Source organism: Protopterus annectens, chromosome 6.part0 (assembly GCF_019279795.1).
Source record: "Protopterus annectens isolate FY-2018-M chromosome 6.part0, PAN1.0, whole genome shotgun sequence".
Taxonomy (NCBI): Eukaryota; Metazoa; Chordata; order Ceratodontiformes; family Protopteridae; genus Protopterus; species Protopterus annectens.
Window position 1 is genome coordinate 204,924,874 of NC_056737.1, and position 16,067 is coordinate 204,940,940.

The following is a 16,067-nucleotide window of genomic DNA, read 5'->3' on the forward strand; positions in this document are numbered from 1 at the left end:
TTACATAGGTATTTTTATACCCCCAAGTAGACTCCAGATAATTTTTCCTCAGGTAGACAGCAAGTATTGGAGTTGTGATGGGGAAGAAAAAGGTAACTGGGAATATATTTTCTGGGAGTGTAATGAGTTGGCATTCTTTCAAGATTCCCTGCAGACTGCTTTGTCAGAGATGCTGGGTGAGCAGATTGGTGTAACTAAGGAAATTTGTTTTTTTAGCTAAGGTACAGAATCTAAATTGCCTAGACATGGTAAGGCTTTGCTGAATCTAATTATGGAGACTGCCAAAAAAAGCAGTTACTAGAAAATGGAAATCAAAGTCTGAACTAACTTTACTAGAAGTAGGCAGTGAATATAGTAACAGAGATAAAAGAACTGGAATTGGGATCTTTAGGAAATGGTAGGAGCAAATTACGTAGGAAAAAAATGGGAAATGTGGCAACAATACATGCAGCGGAGGTTTGAAAGAAGGCAGGATTTGAATGTGATAGATTATAAGTGATGTATAATGTTTACAACTACAAGTATGTCAACATGGTTTGTGATGTGTAATGTTTGCCACTAAAATGATGTCAGTATGGTTTGTTTTCATTTATATAAATATTGCCTTTGTCATATGTGATAAATTAATAAAGATGTTTATTGTTTAAAAAATAAAAGTCTTCTGTCCATTGAGATGGAACTGTCAGCAGTAATCTGGTTTAATGAATACTTGCATATCTACTCCAAGTCTGTTTTTAAAGCCAGAAATTTGAACATTCTTGTGCATTATTTAGTTTATCCTATATGTAAATGATATGCTGTTGAGTGGGTCCAACTTCCCAAAAGATACGTGTTTGTTTTATGATAAAACTTGTCTTAGATATTGCCGCCTGATAGATCTATATAGACCTGAGGAAGAAAAACAATCAACCTAAACAGTTAATATCCACTTGTTTTGAGCTCAGCAGATCGACAACATGGTTAATTTCTTTATTTAATAGAAGCAGTCAGATGCAATTTTAATTCAGATTCTGTCTTAAGGTGCAGTTTCCTGCTTGTTCTCTCATGTTTGTCTGGTTTTACATTTTATTTATGGTATGCATTAGTAGTAGGTGTAGGTATAGCTCCCTAAATTTCGAATTCCTACTATTCTCACTTAAATGACTAACACTCCTAATGCATTTGTTACATACTTATTCCTTGTAAGATAGACTAACTGATACTCCCAAATTTATATGCCAATAAACTCTCTCTAGTAGATTAATTACTCTTAATTAACTAACTTCTTTTTCTATCTTATTAATACTGGTTGTATAGCATACTTTCTATTTCTAAGCACAAGTCCTTGTTGTATTTTTATTAAAACCTTTTCTGTCAATTTCTACTTTTAATTCTTTTAAATTTTTAATTTTTAATTTTTAATGTTGTAATTTCTGTAATTGCCGGAGCTTTTCTCCCCGGGCCTCTACTAAAAATGGAAATATATCCAGTTAGACTAGCCCGGTTAACAAATGTAAAATAAAAATAAAAAAAATAAATTGTTTCTTCAAGTCAGCAGCTATGTGTTGGCATAGTTGTATAAGTTAATGAATGATTTCTACATGTATACTCTCAAAGTGTCTTGAGTTGTAGAATGTGATTTTCTTTTTTCTGCTTAGGTCAATTATGACAGATTTGCACTACCTCAGTCAAGCAGATGGAGTTGGTGAATGGCAAAAAAAGGAAGCAAAGGCTATGACAGACCTTGTTCAGAGAAGAATAACATACCTCCAGGTAAAAAAATCCCATTAGAAAAATAAAACTGCTCTGAGAACGTATGTTGTACTGCATGATTAATATATTGTTATATACCAGTTTATGGATTATTTGTGGCAAAGTAATTTTACTGTATACACTGAGTTCTTAAACTGTACAAAAGTGACAGACGTTTTTGCTGTTCACTTTATTTTTAAATTATTGCCATAATATTGACAAAGCCAAGGTAATGATAGAAAGTTTGGGAGAAAAAAAATAGATAACTATTTCATCTTTCCATTTCCTGGTCTCTCTCACATGTGGTTTATATGCCACTACTTGGCATCCATCTCACCTAAATTTTAGGCAATGATAAGCAGCAATGTCAATGATGCCTGTAATTGCCAGATATCAATATTCTGTGCTGCAGCTATTTTATAGATGCAGGCAAAGTTGACAAAAGACTTCCAATCTTAACGTACAAGTCGATTTCAACAGCAGGACTAGAGTGTCACAGCCAGCATTTGTCACCACTTTAAAACTTTCTCGGTTTCAACAACTCCTCATGAATTTCCCACAATGTACTACACCTACCCTTCTTTCCTGATCTTATTTACTGGGTTCCTCCAAACACTGGGAGGCACTCCTAGGTTTCTTTTAAATGGTGCTGGCAGCTCCTTTGCTGATAATCTTTGAATTTGATCTTTATGGCAGTGACAACTGTTGTATGAAGGCTGTTAAGTTGACACTGACAGTCAAGTGATCACTGGAATAAGAACATGAGTCCAGTGTTTTGTTAGATACAAAGCTCATGGGTTTACCATGTGCATCTGCAGTGATGGCTTTTTTCTGGATCTGTATCTCATGGCAGCTGTGTTATCCTACCAGATGTTACCGTTACCATGGATACATCTACATTTGTGTGGGGAGAAGGACATTATTAAGGACAGATGGTCTAAGGGACTTGGTCAGAAGAGGAGTACTCACTGCACATCAGTGTACTTGGAGATAAGGGCTATACTCCTCATGTTGAAGGCTCTTAAAGGACCTCCTTCCTCAGTGTGTGATTGCCTTACACTGCTATGACATGGCTGTGGTTTGATGCATCAACATTCAAGAGGGATACCACTCCTATCCTCTGTACTAAGAGGCCATAAGGTTATAAGTGGGTCATTTTAACATTGCTTTCTGATAGTGACCCATGTTCCTAGTGAAGCCAGCTGTTAATGGACAAGCTCAGCTGATGTTTACAGATGCTTCACAAGTGGTCATTTAATGGTGAAATGCCATTTTACTGCACTGGAGAAAGGCATCCTTGCAATATCATTGTATCCTTATCCAACACCAAATGCAGCAGCTACTTCTCTACTACTGCATATTTTCACTTAGAACTAGGCAAGCCTCAACTCAAGTGCTTCAGATCAACTGCTCTTATTGCAGCACTTGCATAACCCAAATCAGCACTTGTCCAAATCTCCTAGACAGCACTATTATTTTCCAAATCTCCTAGACAGCACTATTATAATACAGCATAAGACCCTCGACTGTCTACAAGACAAGTGAAATTCACTTTTCCATGCATGTCCAGAGGTCAGCTTCAGGTGTACTCTGCAGTTCATCTGATGGAATTGGGCATCCTGAGGCAATGTCACAACTGCCTCATGTATACAGACAACCCTCTCCTCCTATCTGTAGACACAAACATGTGTGAGAGATGCAAATACACAGCCAGACTAGAGGCCAAGCGCTCTCAACCCATGACCATAACAGACAGTCAAGAGGAGATGAGATGCACTAGCATCACACCACCAGTAACACATGGATCTACAAAACAGACACCGGCAAAACATGCACATTATACACAAAAACCTATTCGGAGGCACTAAGTACTAATCTGAAAAAGAAACAGTGCCCTCCAAAGCAGACAAGCAAGCAACCTGCACCTCCAAACACAAGCCAGAAAACACATAATTCACCTCAGCAGTGTGCCTCACGACAGCCCCTAAGGCAAAACACCATACCCAACACGCTAGTAATAGGAGATTCTATAGTAAGGCACACAGATGTTCCACTCACCAGGCTGAACAAGGAGAAGGTTACTGTCAGCTGCCTGTCAGCTGCTAGGATCCGCCACATAACACAGGCACTTAGATCACTCCAGAACAAGTACAAGTATGACGCTGTCATTGTACATGTTGATGTGAATGATTTAAGATGTACCTCCCTGGACTACATGAAAAGAGACATTGAGGAGCTCTCTGATCATGTAGACCAAGCTGGTATGACCCTGACCTTGAGTAGCATACCACCTTCACCTAGAATGATACCACAATACAAAGACAAAATGATCAATTTCAACACTTGGCTAAGCTTCTGGTGTCATTCTAAGGGGATCCAGTGTCTGTCTGCCTGGGATGACATGATAGACAAGCCTCACTGTTTCGCCAGAGATGGTTTGCACCTGTCACCCCTAGGCTTTCGAATACTGGCCAAGGCTCTTGCCGTCCCCATAGTGCCTTTTTTAGACTAGGCTCAAAGGACAAACCAACCACCGTAACCAGAACAGGTAACCAAAAACTAAGGGTAATGCTACTCAATGCCAGAAGTCTCAACCTCAAAATGCACGCACTCGAGGCACACCTCAGTATGGAGAAAATCTATGTTTGTGCAGTGACGGAAACCTGGTTCAAGGCTCCAGAGAGCACCCCAGCACTACCAGGTTACAATTCATATCATACCTTTCGGCCTCAGTTACCGGATCGCAGTACAAAGGGTGGAGCTGTATCCATATTTATCAAGGATACCCACATCTCCAGGTTAGTGGCGCAGCATGATGCCCCAGAGATCATCCATGTGCAACTATCAGCAGGCAAAACCACATTTCAAGTCGTAGCCTGTTACAGATCGCCCACCATGTCCCAAGATGCTCACTCAGCATTCCTTGAGGCATTGGAAAATATAAATGTCCTACCCAACACCGTAATTTTGGGTGATTTCAACTACCCTGGTATAGACTGGGCGAACTACTAAAGTTCTAACTCCTATGCCCAGCAGTTCATAGAATTTATAAATTCAAATGCCCTTGAACAACTGGTATGTTCTCCCACTAGAGGGGACAACATATGTGATTTAGTCATCACAAATATGGGCACCCATTGTACCACACCCGTTATCACTCCCTCTCTAGTCAGATCAGACCACAGACTGATAACCCTGGACGTCCTCACCCCTCCACATCCCCCAGTCAAAGAAACCATCGTAAAAAAACTTTCCAAAGCAAACTTCAAACTACTTGCGTCAGAAGTGGAAAAGCTTCACTATTCCCTTGCAGAAGGATAATGATATCCAGGCTGCAGAATCGTACACCAAGGCACTTTATATACATCTTCAGGATTGCATGGACCGTGCTATCCCAAATAAAACCAAGACTCCTTCCTCAAGCAAGAAGAAACCAGTCTGGTGGACCCCGGCCATAAGCAAACTGTACAATAAAAGGAGGAGACTTATACAAAAAAAGGCCAAATCTCAAGTAGAGAAATCATCCCTGATCAGCATTAGTAAGAAATTGAGGGCCCTCAAGTCAACTAAAGCCAATTTCGAAAAGAAAGTTGCCAAGGATGCCAAGGATAACCATAAGGCCTTCTATGGTTACATCAAAAACCTAAATGGCAACGCTCAGGTCTGTTCTGAGCTAGTACAAAATCGAACAAAATACACTGACCCCACTGACATTGCCAACATCTTGGCTGATAGGTTCAGTGCAAATCCCCCACCACCACCTACAGGGCCTATTACTATTCCAGGGGGATTGTGTAACTCCCATTATTACTGATACGTTGGTTAATAAGGCTCTATCTAAAGCTAAAAACACTGCCTCCATGGGACCAGATGGTGTCCCGGGCTGTCTCATACGCGAGCTCCAAAATGAATTAACCCCGCATCCGAATACCCTGTTCAGTCTCAGCCTCTCGACAGGATATGTGCCCATAGAATGGCGCACAGCAACGGTGGTTCCTCTGCACAAGGGTGGGCCCACAGCTGACCCTGGGAACTACCGACCAGTAAGCCTGACCAGTCTGATCTGTAAGGCAATGGAGCGAATCATTATGAAACTCATAAATGGAGTGATTGGGAACCTCCAAACACTTGACCCCACACAGTTCGGCTTCGTTAAGGGCAGATCATGCCTCCTGAACCTGGTGGACTTCTTTGAGACAGTTACTCAGGCTATAGATAAGGGAAAGGAGGTACACATGGCTTACCTTGACCTTGCTGAAGCATTTGACACCATTCCCCATTCAGGTATTATTGATAAACTCACCAACCTGGGCATAAACCCTTACGTCACAAGATGGATCGCAAACTGGCTCTCAGACAGATCCCACAAAGTAAGAGTAGCGGGATCTATGTCCGAATCCAGACCAGTAACGAGCGGTGTGCCTCAGGGCTCTGTCCTGTGGCCCCTCCTGTTTGGCATATACTTCTCAGAAGTACAGGCAAGCACTGAGGGGCTGTGGCTGACCAAGTTTGCAGACGACTGCAAACCGGGTGCTGTAACAGAGTCTCCAGCCGACATGGATATCCTCCAGAAGGGCCTTAATGAGACTGATGCATGGTGTCAAGCTAAATGCTAAAAAATGCATAGTAATCCCCTTTGGAAAAAACAAGAGTACCTGCGAACTACCACATAGGAGGTAACCCCCTGAAATCTGAAGAAGTAATAAGGGATCTAGGGACCCAAGTAGATAGTCAGCTTTCCTTTTATAACCATGTTGCCAAGGTGGTTAGAAAATCCTTGTATGTGACCCATCTGATAATGAAAGGGTTCGCATCAAGATCTAAGGATGTAATGGTGCCCCTCTACTCTTTCCTTATCAGACCCATTATTGAGTACAATGCACCAATTGGAATGTACCTGGCTAGGCATCTCCAGCAGCTGGAGAGACCACAAAGGTACCTCACTAAGAGGATTACTGGCCTCAAACAGTTGCCCTATGCAGCAAGATTGAAAAAACTAAGGCTTTTCTCTGTTGCATACCGCCTTCTCAGAGGCGATCTCTGTCTTAACATACAGAGCCATGTCCAACCCAGAGCTGTTGAACATGCTCCATCTTAGCAAAACCAAATCTACTCTAGCTACACGCTCTAGGGATATAAACCTCAGCACAGCAATGAATAGAACATGCTGGAGGGATAGATTCCCTTCGCAAAGACTTCCCTTGCTATGGAACAAGGTCCCGATCTACATAAGACAGAGCCCCTCACTATCCCTCTTCAAGAGGAACCTTGACGAGTGGATGGGTAACAGAAAGTTCACACCAGGGATCATACCAACAGCTCTACTAGATAGGGGCCAAAGGTACTAGCTGCTAGATCAAGGGCCTACGGATCTAACCAAAGGGGCGGTGAATACTGCACAACATGGCTGGGCTAATATATGCCTTTGGGCAGATAGCCCAGTGCCTACCTATGAACCTACCACAGTGGCAGACTACCAGTATTGTTTGTGTTAGTACTGGCCTTGTAAGTGTTCTCTGTCTTTCCCTCTTATCCTTCTAATGCTGTTTCTACTGAAAGCCAATGAATGCAGAGGGAGTGGCCAAATATATGACATCACAGTGGGTGTGACCAAACAACATCACCATGGGGTCTGGGTAAGACTGTGTTGCAGTAATTACGAACTACATTTTTATGGAAATGGGAAGTCATGCTGGACAAACCATATTCTCAACCAGTGCAAAGGCTTGGACTTCACTTTGGTGCCAGTAAAAAAAATGCAGTCTTTTAGAATTTGAGTTCTTCCTCTTACTTCATTATATTATTAAAAAATCTTAGGAGGAAATAATTTTGTCCCAAAATCTGAGGACAATGACATTTTTCATGTTTTTTTATAACAGAACACAGCTGCCCAAGTTGGAACTGTCTTGCTTAAAGAGAGACAGATGGTAACCCTAACGAACAGTGGCCACTTAAACTCCCTCCTCCAGCTGACTCCTTTGACTTTCAAATCAGTAGTTGTCCTCAGGTCATAGTAGTCACAGTCAGAGCTTTTTCTGAACCACAGTGCTGGCTGAAATGCTCATCTGTTTTGTACAGCTTGTGTCCTTGAGCAGTTTGGGTTTCATAGCACTAACCTGCACTGTACAATGCAAAATTATTCACAAATCCCTTTTGGAACTTTGGACTCCAAGTTAAGCAAACAAACAGTTTTCACTCTTTCTGATTTGTTTTACTTCTTACAATTGTACTTTTGTCTGATGCAGAAACTTACATGAATTATGTCACTAAAAAGTTAGCAATTAACCAAAAAACTTGAGTCATTTCCCTACTGAAAATGAAGTTCAGTTTCATTTGTATGAGAAATGAGTACTTTATGGTGTTTGCAGTGAGACATGTTAATGCAGTTAAGCAGTTGCCGTCTTTGCACTCTGGCTGATTTTCATAAAACCCTCTGAGGTACTGGTGTAAATTAGTTTAGAGCTGACTGACCTTTTCTGGTTATTTGACTGAAAGAAGATTGCTAGACTTACCAAGAGGAGTCCTTCGACTTTTATGACTTAACTTTAATTCTTTAAATGACTGCCTTGATGAAGCTTTTTTTTTTCTCAGAATTAACACTTTGTGGTGCCATTTCTGAAGTAAAGGTCTTTGAGTCCTTTTCACCTTCAGATAGTATGCATTTCTTTGAACATATTTGTCATAAAATAGAGAAACAAATGACAAAATACTTGTTTGTTTAATGTAATGTCTTTGTGCTTTTCTGTACGTTTATGTTGCAAGTGTTGAGTAGTTTAAAATTAATGCAGATTATAACAGCTTTATGAAGTCTTGCCGAGCAATAGAGACGTCCAACTTCTCACACATTTCAAGAAACGCTTCTGCATTTTGTACATATTTTAACTTGGTTCACTTTGAATTATATTTTCTGTGACATTTTATACTTTTCCATGACTGTTTATTAATTGGCTAGAAGAACTTGCCATAATAGGACCTCTTTTCTCTTTTTCTTAGGTCACAGTCAAGATGTGTAATAGTACTACATAAACATAGGTGAAAGCTGTCTTAACATAATTGTCACCTGTCTGGCATTAGAAGTTGTTTTTTGGAAGTGGAGTGCCAAGTAATTATTGGTTGCCAGCTGATTTGATAGTCAAATATTTGACGGTCTGTACATAAACTGCATGGAGCAACGTAGCTTGTTTGGGATGAGGAATACAAACACTGTACTTTTTTCAAGCCTTTGCGCATGGCTGAATAGAAACTGTATGGCATGGAATATGAGTTTATTAGATTTACATTAGGAATTTTAAGGGCTTTGCCTTTATAATCTATGTATGTTCCACTGTAGAACACAGTTTTAAAAGTTATTACTGTTTAATGGCTTTTTAAAACATTGCATTAAGAATCTATCCAAAATAATATAGAGATCACACACTGATTTCACTTTGTATACTTTTTCTCTTTGTCTGTAACCTGCTTATACTGTGTCACTTTGCATATTTTGTCAAAATTGTCATTCTACTTTTCTCTTTCCACATAATATTTTGACAGAATTTTTTCAGAACATGCCCTTATGTTTCTGCTGATATTAACCTGTAACATACTCACTAGAATTTTGCAGTATCTCTGTGTATCCTATAATGCTTTTTATCGTCAATGCTGCTTATTTTATTTTTTATTTTTTGCCTTCTGGCCTAGCCCACTGCTGAAAAAGACTCTTCAAGCCCATTCACCCACCAGGTTAAAAAAATAAATGTGTCTGGAATGACAGGTTGGTGTGAGCCCTTCTCCAAAGCCAGAAATTCTGAACATACAGTATTTGGCTAGATATGCTTACATAAGAGGCAGTAAAGTACAGTAAAGAATAATGGTAGATGAGAAAATTCATTTTATGTAAAGATCAGAGATGACACAAGAAAAGAATATTCATTATGTATACATTGTTGTGTGAAAAAATGTTCAAAATTATTTTCCATTTATTAGGTGAGGGTATGTAAGCTGCACATTATAACATTTCCAACCTTGTTTTAAAGCATCTGCTATGTGTCAAAGCATTTATGTGTAGATGTATGTTTAAAGTGAGCAAATAGTGTTTTGAAAGAGACAAGGTTTTTACTGTTTCAGATGTGGGGCATAAGGGAATTCCATGTAGCTAGACAACTTCAAGAAATTCTTTTCTTCCGAGACCTGTAGTACATAGTGAACATTTGTGTGACAGGGTTCTGCCATTGTTAAACATCAGTGGATAGTGAATGGTGACCGCTTTAAGTTTATGAGCTAAAGTTGTACACAGAGTAAAATCTTGAAAGTTTGGTTAGGAATAATGTTGTTTATTATTTCCAGTGATGATCCTCTAAGCTGGATAAGGTGGCATACCTCACTAATTTGCTTATTGTCATTTGAAGAAGATAGCTGTTAGAGGATGATGATTTGGCAAATAGGGGTAGTGCTTACTCTAGTGTTGGAGTAAAACAGTTAGGTAAGCATAATGTCACAGAGTTAGTGTTGCTGCCTCATTGTTCTTGGTTCTATAGATTAGTTTCAAGCTTTGGTTCTTTTTATACATCCTGAAATTGTGTCCACTTTATTTATCTATTTTTTTAAAAGATGTTTAGGCTTCCTCCCACTTCCTGAAGGCAGACAGTAGGTGAATTGGTGTTCTGAGTTACCTAGAGTTGTATGGGAGTGGGGAACACGAGTGTCCTGTGGTTTCCTGTCAGAATTAGTTTCTTTGCCTTGTGCCCATTGATAGCTGGGATAGGCTATACATTAAATAAGGCAGGTTTCTGAGAATAAATGAAACCATGAATGTTTTTGTGATGAGAGCCTTGACATCATGAGAAAGAAAACTACCCTTTTTCTGTGGATTGTGTGAATTAGTATATGTAATTAGCAGGGGGTGGGGTGCAGGGGAGGTCTTTCTTGCTGCAAAACTCACTCTTTTTTTGTACTTTCTGAGGATTAGCATCTGAGTGTGCAGCGTGCTGATGCAAGTATTTCGATGTTAAGCACTTTGATGTTTGTGTGGGTCAATTATTAATAGTAGATTTGTTTGGGTGTGTGTCTCCCTCTCTCTCTCAATATATATATATATATATATATATATATATATATATATATATATATATATATATATATATAAAAATATATATATATATATATATATATATATATATATGATGTATTTATTTGTATGTGTGTGTGTGTGTGAGTAACATGGAATTTGTGAAGGCCTGATATGAGATTCTTTAATAACCTTACACTTTAGGATTAAGGAACGAGTTTCAGTCCACTTATACTGCTCTGATAGGTCAGAAAAGGTTGAAACATGGCATGTCTACAGTTAATGGGGTTTGTCTTGATTGGCCTGACTGTATATAACAGATATAAAAAGAAGTCATTGGCATGCAGAAGACATGTAGCTGAAAACTGGTATGTCATTAGGGGTTATTTGCATATATCCACTGGGTCTCCACTACAGGAGGTTTAAGGTATAACACTTTCAATTTATGACTCTTTGTAATCTTTCAGTAAAAGATATTTTCTTTGTATCCTACAAACCAGAGCACTCCGTTATTAGCACTACTTGGAAATTAGTCCTGAAACTAACTTTAGCTACTAAAATGATATCCCTAAATAGCCAAAGAGGTTGTCTTTGCTGCTAGCAGTCTGTTTGTGCAGATAGACTTGTGCTGTGGGTGGTGCTGGCCAAGAGAAATTGGATGAAGCTTATGACATCCAGTTGCTACATCTTGGGGGAGGGGTAGTGGTTGCTGAGCACTTCTTTTGGAGAAAAGGAATCCTGCAGCTCAGCTAGTTCTGTGAAAGGGGGAGTAACTGACATACTGGGATCATTACATGTCATTGCTCTTTTTACGAGGCTTGATCAGTCATGCCACAAGAATGATGCCTCCTGGCATCCCTGTAGAGCCCTCACTCCCAAGCTTTAGAATTTTTAAGCTAGTTCCTGAGGAGTTGGGAGCCCAGCTAGTGAAGTGATATGTCAAGGATTGTCTGGGGGAGAATTGGAGGTACTCTGGGAGAGCGAATTTGGTGTGCAGTAATAAAACTGCATACCTGAACTACAGCTTTTCTAAAGAGCAAAAAGGGTTTGTTATACCATAAAGTAGTTACCTGAACCTTCCCTCCCCTGGAAAAAATAATTTACTTAAGAATCTAGTTAGAAAACCACAAATGGTACAACTTAATCATAATATGATAGTGAACCTGTTGAAAGCAATATCCAAGGCTGCTTAGGGAATTAACATTGCTTGTTGACGTTAGTCGGGAGCATTAATCCAAACTTAGGGGGGAAAGAAAGAAATTGACTAATCACACAAAACAGACCCCTTACATAATGTAATATCATGGCACTTGGTTGAAAATTCATTCCCAAAACCTACCATACAAGATACTTTACTTGCAAATCAGCCTCTGATGTATGCATGTATTTGTGTGTGCTTATATCTGCATATATATTTATATGTGTACACACGTATGCAGATATGTTCCTGATGGAAATATTTGCATGTAGTTGCTTACTTTGAAGTAAGACCAGTATTGGTCTGCACGGGGAAGCAAGACGTCTATGGAAGAAATGGTTGAACCAGTGTGGTTTTATTATAGGTTCATAGGTTCATACTAGGCTATCTGTCCTAGGGCATTTATAAGCCTAGCCAGAATGTGTTTGGCTTTCGCCACCCATTTTAAATGTATTTTGCTATGCCCTTTTTCGAGGTTAGTATACTGTGCCTCTGTCTAACAGTGACACAGAAGTGATACCTGGGGTAAACCTACGATCTCCCATCCACTCATCAAGATTTCTCTTGAAGAGAGTCAATGAGGGACTCTGCCTAACCTGGACTGGGATTTTATTCCAGAGTGAAAGGAGCCTCTGGGTTATGAATCTGTCCCTCCAGCATGTCCTATTTATTTCAGTGCTGAGGTTCGAGTCTCTTGAGCGCGTAGCTCGATGGGATTTAGATTTTCTGAGTTGCAGCATGTCCATTAATTCCGGGTTGGACATGGCTTTATACGTCAGGCACAGATCGCCTCTGAACAGGCGGTATGCCACTGAGTAGAGCTGGAGTTTCTTTAATCAGGCAGCATATGGCATCTGTTTTAGCCCTTTGCTCCTCATGGTGAGGTACTTTTGGGGTCTTTCCAGTTGCTGCAGGTGTCTGGTAAGGTACATCCCAAAAGGGGCATTGTACTCAATTATGGGCCTTAGTATTATTATTACTTATTATATTAGTGAATATAACCTAGTTATTAGGACCTACAGTAAGATGTTCTCAAAGATATACTGTTAAATTAATCACCTTACTACAAGATTGTTTTCTGCAGCTTTTCTCACTAGTCAGTGACTGCCATAATTCCATTTCAGCCAGGAAACAGAATGCCATAACACTGTAGCTGCTAAGTTAGCCAGATACAACAGTTTCTTGGAAACTGCAGTTACCTCTTATTGGGGGAACACAGCAGCGTAGACGAGAATGAAGTAGTGAATTAATTTTGTTACACCATCGCACATAACACTAACTGTATTATGCCAACATTAATCACTTCTTACACATTCATTCTTGTTGCATAGATAACATTGCGTTGTTTTGCATTAATCTGTCTTAGGATATGTGTGTTCTGCCATCTGGTGTGTGGCTGTGTGCCACAGTTTGTGGAGACTATACTCCTGGTTACCATAATTGTGGCTTGTACCGTCTCCCTCCTGCATTGGCTATTATGCTTTTGTTGCCATGACCTTGTGAGAAACATTTCCTGATGATGTTGCTTCTTGGTGAGATTCCTCATGGTGTCCATATCTTATTCCTCTGCTTGCATGCTAGTGTTTGTGTCTGTGAGTCTTTGTGTAGGGGTATATGAAAAGAATGATGATGACTGTTTATGTAGGCTGTTGAGGAGCAGGAATTAATGAGGCCATCTAATGAAATGAACTGGATGTTCTCTTGAGATGATATCTAAGATTTTTGTAAAGCTGCAAAGGTTCATAATGGAGACTTAAAGATTTCAGTCCACACCAGAAATGTGGGATTTTTAAAATGAAGGGATTACTTTTGCTTACAATACTCTATTCTTTTAACTATAATTCTGGCATATGAGTGAGATAAAAATATTGTTTGCTTATTGTCAAGTTGCCAGGCTTTAGGCTCCTTAAATTCTGTTTCTGTTTTCAGTAGAATTTGTATCTGTGGTTAGCCATGGGCATTTATGACTCTTATGTTTTGTTTTTAGTTGTATGAACTTGTTGAGTTTACAGGGTAAAGTGGGCCCTTGTACCAAAATCACCTTGTTCAGTACTCCTGCATTCAGAAAGGAAAAACAAGTCAGTCCCAGGATGACTATAAATGGGTGCTTATCCAGTCACCAAGGTTTACTTTAAAGACGTACTATCACTGTAACAGAAAATTGTTCCACAGATGGAGAAAGCTTTGAGTAAGTCTCTACCTCCAGCATGTCTTGTGTGCTGATGGAGATTCATGTCTTAAGTTTAAGTTTTTATGAAGCCATTTGTGTGCTGAAGAGGTAAGAGAGATCCAAGAGGGTTGGGTCTTCAAATAGCACAGAATGTTAGACATAAGTTGCATAACAGGTGTTATATTTTCTCTTCATTTAAACGGTTTAAATGCAACCCTTTAATGGTGTGGAAGAAAGTTTTGTAATGAAATGTTTAAGTGGTCTAGAATAACTTTTAAGCAAGGAAATCAATACAAGTGGTGGGAGTATAGGTACAGTTTTTGGATTTTGGCAACATTGTTGTCAAGAGCTTCGGCATTAGCCTTTTTGGTGAGTCCTCATGAATACAAGTTTGTATCTGTTAAAGAACAGTTGTTAATTGTAACCCCTTCCCTTTAGATGTGGATGATCATTGCATGAAATGGGAGCTTTGTTGACTCATTGTTAGTATCAAAGTTTTAAAACAGCTTTGAAACTAGCTACAGTCCCCATTTTCTGTCAGTAATGTTTTCCTATTTAATCTGTTAAAACAGACTTGACCAAGAAATGCTTAATAACATCTGATCTAGAATATATTCACAAAACACTACCCACACTGAACAAAACCATTGATGTTAAGTTGTCAATCTCGCCTTCATTCTTGCTTGATGGGTTCGGAGCCGATCCTCTGCTCCGACTCGGCACTTTGCTAAGCTCGAGAGTCACTTTTACCAGCTCGAGGCAGCCCCATATCCCATGATGCAAGGCTGTAAGTACCCAGATCTCGTTTGCCGCTTCGCTGATGAGGTCCTCCTTTTGCCAGCTCCTGGTAAGTGTTAGCTTTTAACTACTTTTTGCCCTTAAATTTTGACATTTTTCACTTTTCTTTAAAATACCTTCCTTTTTACTTAATTGTAAGCCCTTTTCTGACTAAAATTATATTTCCTTCCCCTTCTTTAGTCAGGCCTTCATTCCCTCCCATCCCCCCCCTGTCAGGGTGTGTGTGTGTGAGAGGTTACTTACTATATATTTTAGATAACTTTAGTTGTCTGATTGGGACTGTGTTGTGTGTACTGCTTGTGCAACTATGTCCAAAGAAAGGGTCTCAGGCTTTAAGAAGTGTGACTCGTGCTGTCAGAAGATGTCTCTGACAGACGGTCACACTTCTTGTTTATATTGCCTGGGACCTCTCCACCTGCAGGACTCCTGTGCGATTTGTCATTTCTTTAGCCAGAGAGTCCTGCAGGAGAGGAGAAATAAGTTGATTTTAAGGGGTCTCCTTAAACCGGAGGGCTCTCCGGCCAAATCGGCTCCGAGCAAGACTTCTAAGTCTTCTAAGGCCCAGGCTTCTGTATCTAAGCCGGTGGCCACGGCTCCGACTTATTCGGAGTCTAGATCGGCTCCGGCTGGAGCCGATCCGGTCTTGCAAAAATCTTCGGCACCGATGGCTATCGGTGCCGATACTGTTTTGGTCACATCGGTGTCGGCTCCGACTGGCTCCGACCACCATGTGGCTCAGGCTTCGGTGTCGGCGCCGACCGGCTCCGACACCGTTACTGTTGTGTCTGTATCGGCTCCGGCTGGAGCCGATGCATCGAGACTTTCATTCGGAGCCGAAAAGTCCTCGGCTCCGTCTGTATCTGTGGTTTCTTCGGCTCCGATGGTTCCTTCAAGGAAGAGGTCCAGGTCCCCTTCCTTGGAACCGATACTCTCGGCTCCGGCCTCACCTCTCCTCTCGGAACGGAGCCATCGGAGCCGATCATCTAGGTCGTCCAGGCTTTCAGACCATGATTTAGAGAGGGTGGTAAGTAGATTATTGAAATCACAGGCACTGGCCCAGATGCTGCATAGTCCGTCTCAACAGACGACTATTAGTCCACACCCTCTTCAAGTTCCTCCTTCGA

General features: G+C 40.3%; 1 protein-coding gene across 5 annotated transcripts in view; it reads left to right on the forward strand.

Moving 5' to 3' along the window:
* Positions 1-16,067, forward strand: part of FUT8 (fucosyltransferase 8) — a 2,643,272-nt gene that overhangs the window by 1,817,844 nt on the left and 809,361 nt on the right. For all 5 annotated transcript variants that reach the window (XM_044073921.1, XM_044073918.1, XM_044073919.1 and 2 more), the window contains one exon: positions 1,638-1,752. In XM_044073921.1, the coding sequence (XP_043929856.1) occupies positions 1,638-1,752 (115 nt within the window). The remainder of the gene's footprint in view (positions 1-1,637; positions 1,753-16,067) is intronic.